Raw genomic sequence first — 14,554 nt, forward strand, 5'->3', positions numbered from 1 at the left:
TATAATATTAACTAAAGGATTCAGAAGTAATTTGAAATTCATTATTGTTTGTTTTTGTTTTTTCAAAAAGTTTTCAAGTTCTTCACTGTCTTTAAGTTTATTGATACATTTAATTTGCTTTCTTTTTTAAAAATCCGACTTTAATATAGAAATTAAGTCTTATTAATTTAAGGAAAACAGGTAAAAATTTTAAATTAATGTACACTTATGAGGTCTCAGTAAAGGAAACAGGGTATTGAATGTATGTTTTTAAAATTTTTAAAAAATTTTAAAATACATTCTGTTCCAAAGCAACAACAAAAACCACTTTAAAATGTATATTTTACAACCAGAAACACAGTAAAGCTCTTTTCATTTGTGGGAAAATGCTAATCTTTTAATTGGCATACATCTGAAGATTCCTCTCTTCATAAGAAATGCATTAAAATTTATTTTTACTAAATAGAAAATGTATTCTATCAGCTACAAGGGAAATAGTAAATTTCTAAACAGGCTAATTGTAACTTTTAAAACAATGTTTGGGGTAAAGTTGAATATACAAATAAATATTAAGATTTTTAAATTTATAAGAATGCATTATTTATTTAGGTATAGTTATATCACTTAGAATGCCTTCCAACTGGTTACAATGAGAAACATTACATGCTATCTGCACAAAAATTAGAAAATGGGATCTTTTATGTTTCATTCATGTAATCCAGTCTTTTTTTTTTTTTTACTTATGGGATGACTTTTTTTTTAGAGATTTTAATTGGGGTATTGGGGGATAGGAACAGCGCTGGAGAATCGGGGAAGGGGAACAAACAAGCTGCTGTCCTTTTGTCCTTCAGTCTAGTTGTGGACGATGTTGCTTCACTGGCCCAAGTTGGCACCATCATTACGCTGTTCCCTGGTGAGGCAGATCAGTCGCCGGCTTCTGGACAGCTGCTCACGCTGGCTGCTGGCTACACATGGTAGCCCATGGCAACCCACTGCCACAGGGCCCATCAGCTCCAAGTCAAGTTGTTGTCCTTCAATCTTAGTTGTGGAGGGCGCAAGCTCAGCTCCAAGTCCAGTTGCCGTTTTCAATCTTTGTTGTGGGTGGGCACAGCCCACTATCCCATGTGGGAGTTGAACCGGCAACCTTGCTGCTAAGAGCATGAGCTCTCACCAGCTCAGCGGCAGCTCAGCTCAGGCATAGCTCACTGGCCCATGTGGGAATTGAACCAGTGACCCTTTTGCTCAGAGCTCACACTCTTAACCAACTAAGCCACTTGGCCGGTCTGACAATAAAAAAATTTACAAGTATTATCTTTGAATGATTGGACTATAGATTTTTTATATTCCTTATATCTTCTGCATAATTCAAATATGTATAATGACCTTGTGTTACATAAATTATAAAAAGTATTACATTTTAGGCCCAGCCGAGTGGCGCGTTGGTTAAGAGCTGGCTAGGGATGCCAGAGGGCCCCGGTTCGGATCCCACATATGAGGGCCAGTGACACTGCCCTCTACAGCTAAAATGCTGGGCTACTGTGGGTAGCTGGCAATGGCATAGGCTGCAGTCCCCAGCTGCAGTGGGTTGCCATAATTTACCATGTGTAGCCAGCAGCCAGCGTGAGTGGCCAGCAGCCACTGTGAGTGGCCGTCCAGAGCCAGTGACTGATCTGCCTCGCCCGGGAAGAGCACAATGATGGTGCCAGCCTGGGCCAGTGAAGCAACATCCTCCACAACTAGACTGAAGAACAAAAACAACAGCAACTTGTCTGTTCCCCTCCCACTATTCCCCAATAAAATCTTTAAAAAAAAAAGTATTACATTTTAAAATGCTCATCGAAGCTTTTAAAACATGAATGAAAAGAAATAAACCACCCAGAAAGACTCAATAATATTGTTATATATTATTTTAGATAAATTAAAATTGTTTAAAAATTTGATATTAATAATTAAATTAATAAAATAATTAAATGAATTATTGTTATTAAATATCTACTATGTCAGGCACTGTGCAAGAAGCTGAATTCCAGGGTCATTGACAAAAATCATTGTTGTAAAAGGGCACAGACTTGCACACAAATGATGCCTAAATTATTTAATAATTCTATAATTATAAATGTATTGTTAATAATAGAATAATAATGCATTAGTTTAATAGGATATTTGGAAAGATAAAAACAGTACTGTTTTAAATATAGACATACATTTATTGTTTAATGCAATCCAATTTTAGAAATACTATATTTTGGAAAGATATTCATATATTCACTATGGAATCAAATAAGATCACAGTGTGAAGTGGTGTAATCACTTGTCAGTATTTTTTTATACCTATGTTGTCAAAACTCAGATGCACCAGAATCACCTGAGGAACTGTCAAAACAGTAGTTCCTGATCAGGTGATATGGGGGTGACAATGGGCGTTGAGAGTAGGAAGGGCACCCAAGTGTCAGCATTTTTAGTATTTTCCCTAGAAGATGCAAGTAAGTGATTCGTGTTTATGTAAACACTGGTACATACAAGGTATAAAAAAATTATGGACTTTGGGTTAGAGAATTTCCTTTGGAAATTAAAAGTTAATACTTTCCAGGTAAGTAGTTACTTGCCTTAGGCCACTTAATTATAAAGTACAGTTAGGAACAGTATTGATGGGTTCTGAACTCCATTATATATAGTTAATTATCAATCAGAGTAATTAATAATTAAATACCTGTCAGGCACTACACTAGAACCTGAGATCCAGGGTGATTAAGACAAAATGTTTGTCTTGAAAAGGGCGCACACATAAAAACAATAATGCCAAATATTTAGTATTGTTTTTAAGAACTTACAAAGCAGTTTCATGTTTCAGGTGTGGAAGGGATGGAAATGGGAAAGGAGTGTTTCAGCTAGCTTTGAAATGTGTTCCTCTAATGTAATTTATGTCTTCTGGGTAAGTCTGTCAAACTGGTTGGGCAGGCCTGCCCAGATGCTCTTTTAAGAAAATCCCCAAAAAGGGTAAAAACACAGGCTTAACAAAGCTTTCAGTTTGTTTGTTTTGGTGGTTTGAAGTAGTGCTATGCTGAACATACCACTGAGGCATCTAGATGAATCTCCTGAGCTAGGTCCCAGTGTCTTCACGCCTGAGTTATTTGAAGAGGGGCATAAAAATAAAACTGAGAAGGGCTATTTTGTTAAGAACCAAGGTAAGACGAAGAACCATGGGAATGGTGTTCACTTGGATAAACATAACTCTAAAGTGAAGATAAAGACATTCTCCACAACACTTCAACAGGGGTCAAAGGGCAATTTAGCTCACCGGGGCCTCCAGAAAAATATGGGTTTTTGTTAACTCGAGGACTCTAGTACATCAGCAAGAGCAACAGGACCCAGCAGAAGGGAAAGTATGCCCAACTGACACAGCAATAATCAGGGGAGCAGGAAGGAGTATTGCAAATATCAGAGGAATGACAAGGTGGATGGAACCCACCTATTTTTGTCCTCTAGACTTGTGAGCATGGGTGAAAACTCCTTCACTCGTACCTGATGAGGACCAGGGTCCTGTTAAATGCTGAGGAATTGCATTGGAGGAAGTCCAACAGAGTTCCACACCTCACCTATTTCACCCAGCAGCCATGTGAGGCAAGCATTATTCACCATTTTACAGCAAAGAAGACCTACTCTTTAAAGGCCTATATCCATACTAAAGGAGGGTTTATTCTTCCAGGTAAGGCTGGAAGATACTAAAAGTTCACTCTTTGTTTGTAGAACTAGTAATTATTTTGTACCTGTACTACATTCACAGACTCATTGAAAAATTGTTTTCATTGCTTCTAAAGCTTCAAATAAGAGGGAAAAAGTTACAAGACTATCCAACCACAGAGAAATGTGTCCCAATCAACACCCTGGGGGATTTGATTTCAGATTTTTCAGAGGATTCATATATATGTTTTAAATGAGATAATAAATGTATAGATTGCTTTTTAATTGCTTTATTAACTTTACATTTTTCCATGCAAATGGGTGAAGCTACTGTTGACAGAAATTTAAGACTGGGTGCCAAGGCAATCTCCAATTAGAAGCTGGTAATACAGAACCCACCTGACACATGGAAATTACATAAGGTTCACAGCAAACGGATCAGTAAAGGCATATCAGGAAATGTAAGGAAAAAGAAAACAGTGGGAATCACAATATTAATCTCATGGAAAATGGCAGGAGTCAAGGCATAAGGCAAAATTCATCATGATGGTCGTGGTGATTAGAGAGCTCCTCCATAAGGATACGCAGACAATTCCTCAATTGCAGCTCCCTAAGTTTTCTCCTGATTTCTCTCATCTCCTCCATGAACATTTCCATATCATCTCCATCCCCACCCATCCCATCATTGACCTGCCTATTGGGTATGGCCCACCGGAAGTTAGGGGCAAGTCGGGGAGCCTGTCCTCGTCTATTATTTCCTGCGGGCTGGTGGCCTTCGCCCCCTCCCAAAGGGCGGTCTTCCTCTCCATTCTGCATATGCTGCTCCATTTCTTCGATTTCCTGGTGGATATTTGCCATATTTTTTTTCCTGGTTGTTTTTCTTTGAACACAAGACAAGGGCAAGGAGAGATTAAATGCTTGGTACACTGACCAGTAGGATTCAGAGACCTGATATCAAAAGTTTTATAAATTTCGTTTTTTCCCACCTTAGGAGCTTCGTGCGCCCTCTAGGGGACCTCCAATTCAAGCCCCTCCCTCCAGCTCTCTCCTTTTCCCTCCCTCCCCCAAAGCCCACCATTTTTTCCTTCCCAGGATTCTTTCCCAGAGCTCAGCAGGCACCAAAATGGAGGACTGGGGAATGGGCAACCGGGGACGAGGGACTTGGGGGGAGGGGACTGTCTCAGACTGGGCTCAGCACCAGCCCTACCCCCAGTGTCCCCCACACCCACCTGGGCCTATCCTTGCTGTCTCCGCCTCCTCCCGATTGTCGTCCGGAGTGCGCAGCCCCAACACTTGGACCCGCAGACCTGTAGAGAGTGGGAGTGGGGGAGCCGTGGCCGCCGCCACCAGGCCCCTTCCCAGCTCCGGCTCCCACCGATGCCTCCTGCCGCCCCCGCCCCACCTCTCCCGCCCCCTCTCCCCACACCGGGTTCCTCATTTTCCTGCAGAAACTTGGGGGCATTTCCCACCGCTGAGTTGCTCTGCTGCCCTCCCTGGAACACTGCCGCCTCAGCACCCCCACCCCGTGTGTGAGTGTGTGTGTGTGTGTGGGGGGGTCACTGTTTATGTTCTCAAGAATTCCAGGGGTGGAGAAAGCCGGTGGGGACCGCTGCGCTGATCCCCAGCGCTGGCCTCCGGGGTTTGCGGGCGGCTGCAGCCCTGGCCTCCGCGCGGCCCCGGACCCTTACCTGCTCCGCTTTCCCCGGGCCCGATGCCAGCCCGCCGGGCGCAGGGCAGCGGGGAGCTGGTACCCAGACAGGAGTGACGACTGCACCGAAGGCTGCGTTGCTCTGCAGCTCCGGTCACGTGAGGGCCCCGCGTCACCAACCAGCTCGCCCCCCAACTCCCGCAGCCAGTGTAGCAGGAGCGCGGCCCCCCTCCCCCGCCTTGTGCACAGGCACAGACAACCCTCACCGCCTGTTCGTGCGCGGGGCCCCAGCGCCCATATCCCTGTCACTCATCTCGGGCCGCTCCAATCTGAGGGCCCACAAGTGGCATCACCTCCCTGGGGCTGGAGTTTGCCCTTCTCTGTTTACCTAGGAGGGGTCTGCAACACCCTCCACCCCTCTCCTTCCCTCCCCAGGCCTTGGTTTTTGCTTTCTCTCCTCTTCTCTCCGGCCACGTTCCTACACACCCCGCCCCTCTACATACCCCGCACTAAGCACAGCCACTACTGCTCGCCTTGTCCCCTGAATTCTTACCCTTCCAGAAAATTTAGAATGAGGGCTAGAGTGAGGAGGCATCAGGAGACTTTTCAGAGAGAGAGTCAAGGAGATAGAGTGGGTTGTATATATACTTCCCAATAATTTCTGTTTTTAATCAGCTAGCCTCAAAAAATTAAAAATTACTTAGTTTCATTTTGGAAAGAAATGCTTCATCCTGCAGAATGAAGAAGCCTCACTGTTTGATTCTGTTCACCTCTACCACACAGAAAGTATTTTTGCTGGCTCCACACAACATCAAACCCCTTTTAAAACATACAACCTTGTTTCAAAGTTTCATTTTGAAAAAAGGGAGGCATCTTCCTGAATGCAGTTGGTGTTTTCAAAATAATCTGTAAAGGGCCGGCCGAGTGGCGCGATGGTTAAGAACTCGCTTGGGATGCCAGAGGGCCCGGGTTCGGATCCCACATATGAGGGCCAGTGACACTGCCCTCCACAGCTAAGATGCTGAACAACAGCTCAACTTGGAGCTGGGCTGCCATGAGTCGCCGGCGACGGCGTAGGCTGCAGCCCCTTTGGCAGTGGGTTGCCATGGGCTACTGTGTGTAGCCAGCAACCAGCGTGAGCGGCCAGCAGCCAGCGTGAGCGGCCAGCAGCCGCAGTGAGCGGCCGTCCAGAAGCCGGCGACTGATCTGCCTCGCCCGGGAAGAGCGCAATGACGGTGCCAACCTGAGCCAGTGAAGCAACATCCTCCACAACTAGATTGAAGAACAAAAATGACAGCAACTTGTCTGTTCCCCTTCCCCGAGTTCCCCAGCACTGTTCCCATCCCCCAATTCCCCAATAAAAATCTTTAAAAAAAAATGATCTGTAAAGTAAATCTTCAGGGAGAAGTCCAGTTGTCAGATCTTGACCATTTTATGCAAATTTATGTGATGTTTTTGGTACCACAGTCTTTGGAAGAAAGGAGCCTTGTTATTTCCTGCTTTTCTTTCCAAACCTTCCAAACCACCCCTACAAATATCTCTGTAGAATGATCTCAGACGTTAAGTATACAACATGCAGAAGTCAGTTCCAAAGCCATCTGCCTTCGTAGATGTTGGTTGTGATACAGGAACCAAAAGAGTTCTATGCACTGAGGCAAGACAGGCCAGACAAATGCTTACTGCCTCTAGGTTTGGCTCCAAACTCCTTTGTAATCTCCTATCCTGCTAAACTAGCTGAGACATTGAATAAAGGAAGAATATATGCCTAGTGCATATACCAGGGGTGCCAAATATATATATACAAGTGGGCACCTTTGTCAACATTGCTCAAGCAGTAGTTCGCCGTAATCAGAAGTGTCTGGACACTGATGGTAACCACTATGAGCACCTCTTATAATTGCAGAAGTCAAACGTGACTTGTATTCATCTTTTGTTATCAGTGTATATTATTACAATTTTAATAGTTTCCCTTTCTTAAAATGTGTATACATTCTTCTGGCACCCTCTGTCTAGTTTGAGACTTGGGAGGTGTGTGTGTGTGTATGATTTTATATATTTGCTTTAAGAGATATATAGTGTCAATGAAAGGTCACTGTCACCAATACAGTGCCAATAGGTATCCCCAATTTGGGCTGCGGCAAAAGGAGAGACTTTATTCAGGTGAACAGTTGGCAAAATGGGCAAATGCAGGCTCAGGTGGAAACCAAAAGTGTTCTCCTCCAAGACAGGGGAAGCCTGCTTATATATAAAAAGTGCCAGCCCTAGTCCTTGATTGTTTCATTTGTGTGCAAATGAGGAATCCAAATTTTCAGTTTGACTGGTCCAAATAGCACTTTCCTGATTGGTCAGAATTGTGCATCCCGATTGGAGTTGCTCTGATTGGTTGGTGAAGATGCAAATGAAGATATAGATGCACAGCTCCGATTGGATAGGGCAGGTCTCAGCCCATGAAGTTTAGCAAGTGATCAAAATATGATTCCAGGAATTCCTTTATAAGGGTAGGCTCTGCAAGGAGGAACACAGTGCAGGAGGCTTGGCAGCTTGGTCTGCAGCTTTCTCTGATACGCAGTGTGTGTGAGAGGCCTCTATAAACAATGGCTGCTAGACACTGATTATTAATTTGGGCTCTGTTAACCATAACCATAACCATAACCTTCTTAGCAGATATATTCCTTCTTGGTGCTCACAATAGATATATTAATATATAGCCACAAAAGCTCAAATTACAAAATTGCACCTTTTCAATTAGATAGCTGTATTAGTGATATTGGCTGAAAGGATGCTGATTAGAAACATAAGCTGTTGGTATTAAACACGTCTGGATATAAATCCTGTCTCTGCTACTAACTTGATGTATGACTTTGGGTCAATTACCTATAAATGTCTCTGCTTCCTTTGTGAAACAGGGGTTGTTAGAAGTAAATCACATATATCATGTACTTACCACAGAACCTAATAAATTGTCAATAAAAGTTGACTCATTTCATTTTTTTACCATTATTTTAGATGGTTTCTAACAAAATTTGAAGAGTAGGCAGAGCGGAATTCTTTCCTTAGCTAGATCAACTTGCTTTTAAAATCCATGAAGGCCCAAAACACACCTGCTTTGTTCAATTTTGCGTATCCAGTGACTGTGAGTTTCTTATACCAAGCAGGTGATTAGTCAATATTTGTTGACTGAATGCATCCACAACTGAATTGCTTTTCATTCAGGGGGCTATATTTAGAGTAATACAGAAAAGTTTTTATGGAAATTAGGAATTACCTAGAAAGAATCCCCTTAAAGTAGAGAAACTACTACAATATAACCATTGAATATGAAGTTTAGCAAGTGGATTTTTATTTCTTTCAGTGGCTAATTGTTTTGCTGTTGTCTTTTTTACCCATCTGGGACAAGTCTTTTGTTTGAAAACACCAAACATTCTTAGATGAAAACATACGTTTGTATATTTTTCCACATCAGAAGTTATGCTATATATAGGAAGTTGGTTATCATGAAAGTGGTGTTTTAAAGGTAGGTGAAAATTGTCCTGGAAATGATGTTATCTTTACTAAAATGTTATGAGGTGTTGGTTGAGATCTTTTCTTATCCCCTGGAGTATTCTGAGGAGTTGGAGCTAGATAACAACCTGTTAAGAACAAAATTTTAAAAATGTCCAAGTCTAAATTAGAAGGACACAAGAGTTTTAGTTTGGGACTCATGTGCCCCCAAAGGACAGAAAGAGGGTGAAATGGTTTGATGACTAATACCTGAAAATAATAGAAGAATAGTGTAGTACTGGGAAGGAGTAGACTGGGCTCACATTTGGGGGAGTACAGTATTTATAAAAAGAACCTATCCCCTCTCCTTATCTCCTGTAACTATGGTAGATAGTGGCATTTGATTGGTTCCCTTCCTCAAAGCCAAGTGAGTAGGATCTTAGAATTGTACATAAAGTTTAGGAATATCTATAAGATGGCAAGGTTCACTTCTTATTCCTCTGCTGGATATCTGCTTTACCACTGCGATTTTCAGCTACCTAGGTGCTATAGGAGCCTGGAAAGAACATTTTGCAGAGATAATGTGGTCATGTGGCCAAGTGGAGAAAGGACTAGGATTGACCCCCTACCAAAGTGCCTAATTCTAGAGAGGTGTGAAAAAGAAATCCTACCATATCTACAGGCTCTGGAGTTGTAGCTGGGGAGAGGAGAGTTATTGAGATACATACAGGCTTACCAGAAACTGTTACAGAATAGGGCAAAGAGATCTATCAATCACAGGAATGCTGTGTGAGGGTCATCAGCTAGGAGTCACATGCATCATATGGCTCAATCTTCTAGGGTGCCACCAAAGCCTAAGGGAGCTACTTGGGTGTGAGTCTTTATCAGCAGACTTTATAGAAATCAAACTTGAGCCACAGTGATGATTAATCACACGGGGATAGCAATCTTACCCTAAGTAGTCAGATAAAGAGTGTCTTTTTATCCACTTCCTCCAAATTCTCAAACCATCTGAGTAAACACAGGGAAGGAGGGAGTGATGGTTAATTTTATGTGTCGACTAGGCCATGAGATGCCCACATATGCATATCTGGTTAAGCATTATTTCTAGGTTCATCTTTGAGTGCGTTTCTGGAAGAGCTTAACATTTGAATTGGTGAACTGAGTAAAGCAGGTTTCTCTCCCCAATGTGGGTGGGCATCATCCAATCCATTGAGGGCCTAAACAGAACAGAAAGGCAGAGGAAGATTGAATTTGCTGTCTGCCTGACCACTTGAGCTGGGACGTTGATCTTCTCCTGTCATTGGTATTCCTGATTTTCAGGACTTCTAATTCAGACTGGCGTCTACACATCAGCTCTCTAGTTCTCAGGCCTTTGAACTACACACCAGCTTTCTTGGTTCTCCAACTTGCGGACAGCACACTGTGGAACTTCCCAGCTTCCATAATTGTGTGAACCAAGACTCTATCTATCTATCTATCTATCTATCATCTATAGATATAGATAAGTAGATAGATGTCCTAGAGGGATGAGGAGGACTCTGAATCATAAGTGAAATTGGCATTTTAAAATACATAGAACCGAATCTTTAATGGCCCAACTTATTTTAATAAGCAAAAGTAACTGAAAAGTTGGGGAACAAGACTGAGATGTAGTTAAAGAAGCCCATTATCCAGTAGAAAGTGGGGGAATGATAAAAACAGCACTGTTAAGGCAGTTATTGGAAAAATACAACCGTTTTGTGATTTTACTTTAACTAGTTATCCCTTAATCAAACTGTGGAGATATTGGGTAAATATCATTTTTGATGATTTTTTTTTTGCATGTTGCCATGATGAAGCTCATGTGTATCTGCTGGAAATACACCCAGTTGGATTGTAGTTATTGTCCTATTTTTCTCTAATTATACTCTCCTGGGTGAATGCCAGGCTTGGGAGAAGGTAGTCTGAGACGTGGTGGGTTCTGTGGGTGTGAATATCTCTGTTCCTGCCTAGGATGGTTCTCTATATATCTCCCTGATGCTTCTTTTGCTGCAACCCTATTGTGTTTCTCTTTTTTTTCCCTCTAAATCTAAGCCCCTATTAACAAACTGAAACTAAGTATTAAGAATATAGGAAATTATGCCTACTCTAACTTCCTTATAAGATATGGCCATTATAATTATGATGACAAGACCTTTGAAGAATGGAGAATAGGCCTGATGAAACTTTAAGGGTGGTACTGTAAGTTTGGAACATTTGAGATACAATGCATTTCGTTCAAGAGATCTAATTTGAAATAATAGCAGAGCTATGAGGCTAAGATGTCTGAATGTGAAAGCAACAAATATTCAGCACCTCATCATCTATGAGAGAGCTGAGGCATATTATTTTCTTTATTTCAGGACCCGTAGATGATTTCTTGAGACACCAGAGACTGGTGGCCACTCTTTCCTGTTGTTTAGGTCTCTGGTGGGAAAGAAGTTATTTTCCTTTATAGTCTCCTAAACTGATTAATTGAGCTGGACTACACATGAGCCAAGAGAGCTTCTAGGCGAGTACCATTCCTACTTTCCTTTGGACTTTGGGATGAACTTAAAGGAGTTATCAAGAAACTCATGCATAAATGTTCATGAGGTCTGTTTACCTTGCCTTACTGTTCTTAGGCCAAGTTCCATTGCTAATAGTTTTAGCACCTGGCAAGGTCCTAGTATCCGGTAGGTCCTGTTAGTTCAGAGGTTGCAACCCACATGGCCACAGGTTAACATTTGTGTGAGTGAAGATGGCTGTGCAGAAATCTGGTTAAACTGGGGATCATGTAATCTATCAAAATGGGCCAGCCTCTGCTCACCTTGCCAATTATTGTCATGAGGCAATTCAGGCCCAAAGTTGTTAAGTATTTATTCCTTTTTTCCAAGAGATATCAGACATACAAAAGTTTATGTTAAAAATTTCCCCCCAAATATGAGCTGCTAATTTAAAACTCTGCATTCATTTTCTCACTTTTTCTCACACTTTCCCAACTCTGGCTGACTTGCTAATACCCTGGCTTCATGACTATTGTGTGCCTGTGCCTATCACCTGCAGCATGACACATAACTCATCCAGATAAACCATTCCAAAATTCACTGGGTGAAACTATAACTGATATTTACACTCACAGATTCTGTGAGTCAGTGATTCAGAATGTACATAGTGGAGACTACTCTTCTTTGTTCCAGGAAGTCTGGGGAGACTCAGCTAGGATGGCTTGGCTGATGGTAACTTGAAAGGGGGCAGATGACTCAAGCAGTTGGGTGCAGGAACAGCTAAGACTAAGATGGCTGAAAGACAGGCTAATGTGGGACTGTCACCCAGAGTTGCCACATGTAGCCTGTCCAACATGAGCACCTTAGGGCTTTAAAAGCAAATGTTCCCTGTAAAAAAGGTGAAAGCTATATGGCCTTTTATGACCTCGCCATGGAAGTCACATAGGATCGGCTCTACTGTATTCCATTGGTTGAAATAGTCATAAGACCTCTTTGAAGATTCAAAGGGAGGGACTATAGACTCCAACTCTTGATGGGAGGAGCCACATTTTAAAAACCATCACATACCTTACTGGTAAATGCATCTTACAATCCTTTTCTTACCCTCCAGTTAGACAAGGCAGTCAATATGTTAGCGATGCTTGCTTGATTATAAGTGTTGAGTACAAAATAACTTTTGAATGGGAACTAAAATGAAATTCCCACAGCCTTATACCATGCACATTTAATTAATTTTTACTAGAAAAATGTTTAGTATATTTGTTCACAATTATCTACTTGTGTACTGATTGGGTACTAATGTGCAAACTCATCAGGAAGGATTGGAAATAAGAGACCAAAATAAACTGTGAGACCAAAAGAATGGCTTAGTCGGCTTATTGAACACTGGATCTTATAATCATGTTTTCTTTGCCTTTGCCTATTTTTGGATTTATAAGGTAGGGTTTGTGATCTCAGTAGCAGTCCTAAGCTTTCACAGATCATGTATTGTCAGAACAACACTAGACTTATTGGGTTGTCAGAAAAGTCATGATATATTTTATCTATGTTTTTCAAAGGTCATTTACTTATATAAAGAACAAAGATCAATCAATGATATATTGCCTGTTTTGTTCAATAACCTTTTGCCAACTTTCAGTGAGCTTCATAATTCCTCATTCATACAAGGACCTGTGTGTATCTGTGAAAAACTGAACAAGGTGCTGATTTACAGTCTCATCCGAATTGAACGTTATAAAATGCAAGGAGTTTTGAAGAGAGCGAAACAAGTGAAAGTCTGACAGTGCAAGATCAGGCGAGTATGGTGGGTGTGGCAATACGTCGCATCCAAGCTCCAAAAACTTTTGACGGGTAATCAAACTTGTGTGTGGTCTCACGTTGTCGCAATGGAACACAACTCCTTTACAATTAACAAGCACTGGACGATTCTGGATAATGGGTTCGTTCAAACTGTCCAACTGCCAACTGTACACATTCGAATTGATTGTTTGGTTCCTTGGTAGGAGCTTGAAAAACATGACACCTTTAAAATCCCACCACACTTGGAGCATAACCTTCCTCTGATGTATGTCTGCTTTTGATGTCGTTTGAGGTGAATCATCACATCAGGACCAAGACCGTTAGCACACCACATTGTTGTAAACAATCCACGTCTCATCAGCAGTTATCAGTCGCTTCAAAAAAGGATCATTTTCCTCACGTTTAATGAGCATATTGCAGATGTTTATACGCGCCATCAAATTAACTTCTTTGAGTTCATGCGGAACCCAAATATCGAGCTTGCTTACATATCCCAGCTTCTTCAGGTGGTCGTGAATGCTTGAATGATGGATGTTCAATGTTTCTGCAATCTCTCGTGTCGTGTAACGTGGGTTTGACTCGATCAACGCCTTTATTTTGCCGTCATCAACCTCGGTGGGCCTCCCTGACCGAGGAGCGTCGTTGAGATCAAAATCACCAGTACAGAATTTCATGAACCATCATTGTCACTGACATTCTAGTAGAGCATTGTCACCATAAACTTTCTACAACTTTTCACAAGCTTGACGCATATTCTTCCCTTTATGGAAGGAAAACAGTAAAGTATAGTAAAAATGCACAGTTTCATCTTCCATCTTCAACTTGTTGTAAAATCTCCAAAACTCAACCAAATCGCTCAATTTTTTTAGAATGAAACTAGAACTTGTCAGCTGTCAAATGACATTGCAATAACATAGATGCAAATGACTCTAGTACTTCCAAAAATGAACTAGTGACATCTGTTGCAAACATGCATCATGACTTTTCCAACAACCCAATATTTTAGTCCAAGAGCCTATTTTATAAATTGGGAAACAGAGACACAGAAATAGTGGCAGAACTAGAAATATGTCACTTATGCTTTCTTGGCTAATTCTATCTAACTATCTATCTATCTATCTATCTATCATCTATTTATCTATCTATCTACCTACCTACCTACCTACCTACCTTCGTTGTAGGTTTACACACATTGTATGTAAAACCAAAGGAAATACATTAACATTTTATTTATAATTGCTTTTGATTCTTGTTTTGATGGGTGGTAGGCCAAAGTTATAAATCTTTTGATTTATGATTTTCCACATTTTCCAAACATCCTACAGAAATTTGGTAGATATTAGAAGAAGCCAGAAATTATTTTCAAAGACTAGTACAACTGATCATTTTTATATGTTGGTAGTACAGATGATTTTTATCAATTACTAACTAGAAAGTAAATTCTCTCTCTCTCTCTCTC

General features: G+C 41.3%; 1 protein-coding gene across 1 annotated transcript; it reads right to left on the reverse strand.

Annotated features, from left to right (window-relative positions):
* Positions 1 to 3,930: 3,930 nt before the first annotated feature.
* BEX3 (brain expressed X-linked 3) lies at positions 3,931 to 5,494 on the reverse strand. Its single transcript, XM_019631726.1, has 3 exons — positions 5,349 to 5,494; positions 4,890 to 4,967; positions 3,931 to 4,540 (listed from the first exon to the last, which is right to left on the reverse strand). Exon 3 carries the CDS (start codon positions 4,516 to 4,518, stop codon positions 4,180 to 4,182), a length of 339 nt encoding a protein of 112 aa, XP_019487271.1. The 5' UTR covers positions 4,519 to 4,540; positions 4,890 to 4,967; positions 5,349 to 5,494; the 3' UTR covers positions 3,931 to 4,179.
* Between the last annotated feature and the right edge of the window lie 9,060 nt (positions 5,495 to 14,554).

The sequence above is a fragment of the Hipposideros armiger genome, unplaced genomic scaffold (genome assembly GCF_001890085.2).
Source record: "Hipposideros armiger isolate ML-2016 unplaced genomic scaffold, ASM189008v1 scaffold_1043, whole genome shotgun sequence".
NCBI classification, from domain to species: domain Eukaryota; kingdom Metazoa; phylum Chordata; class Mammalia; order Chiroptera; family Hipposideridae; genus Hipposideros; species Hipposideros armiger.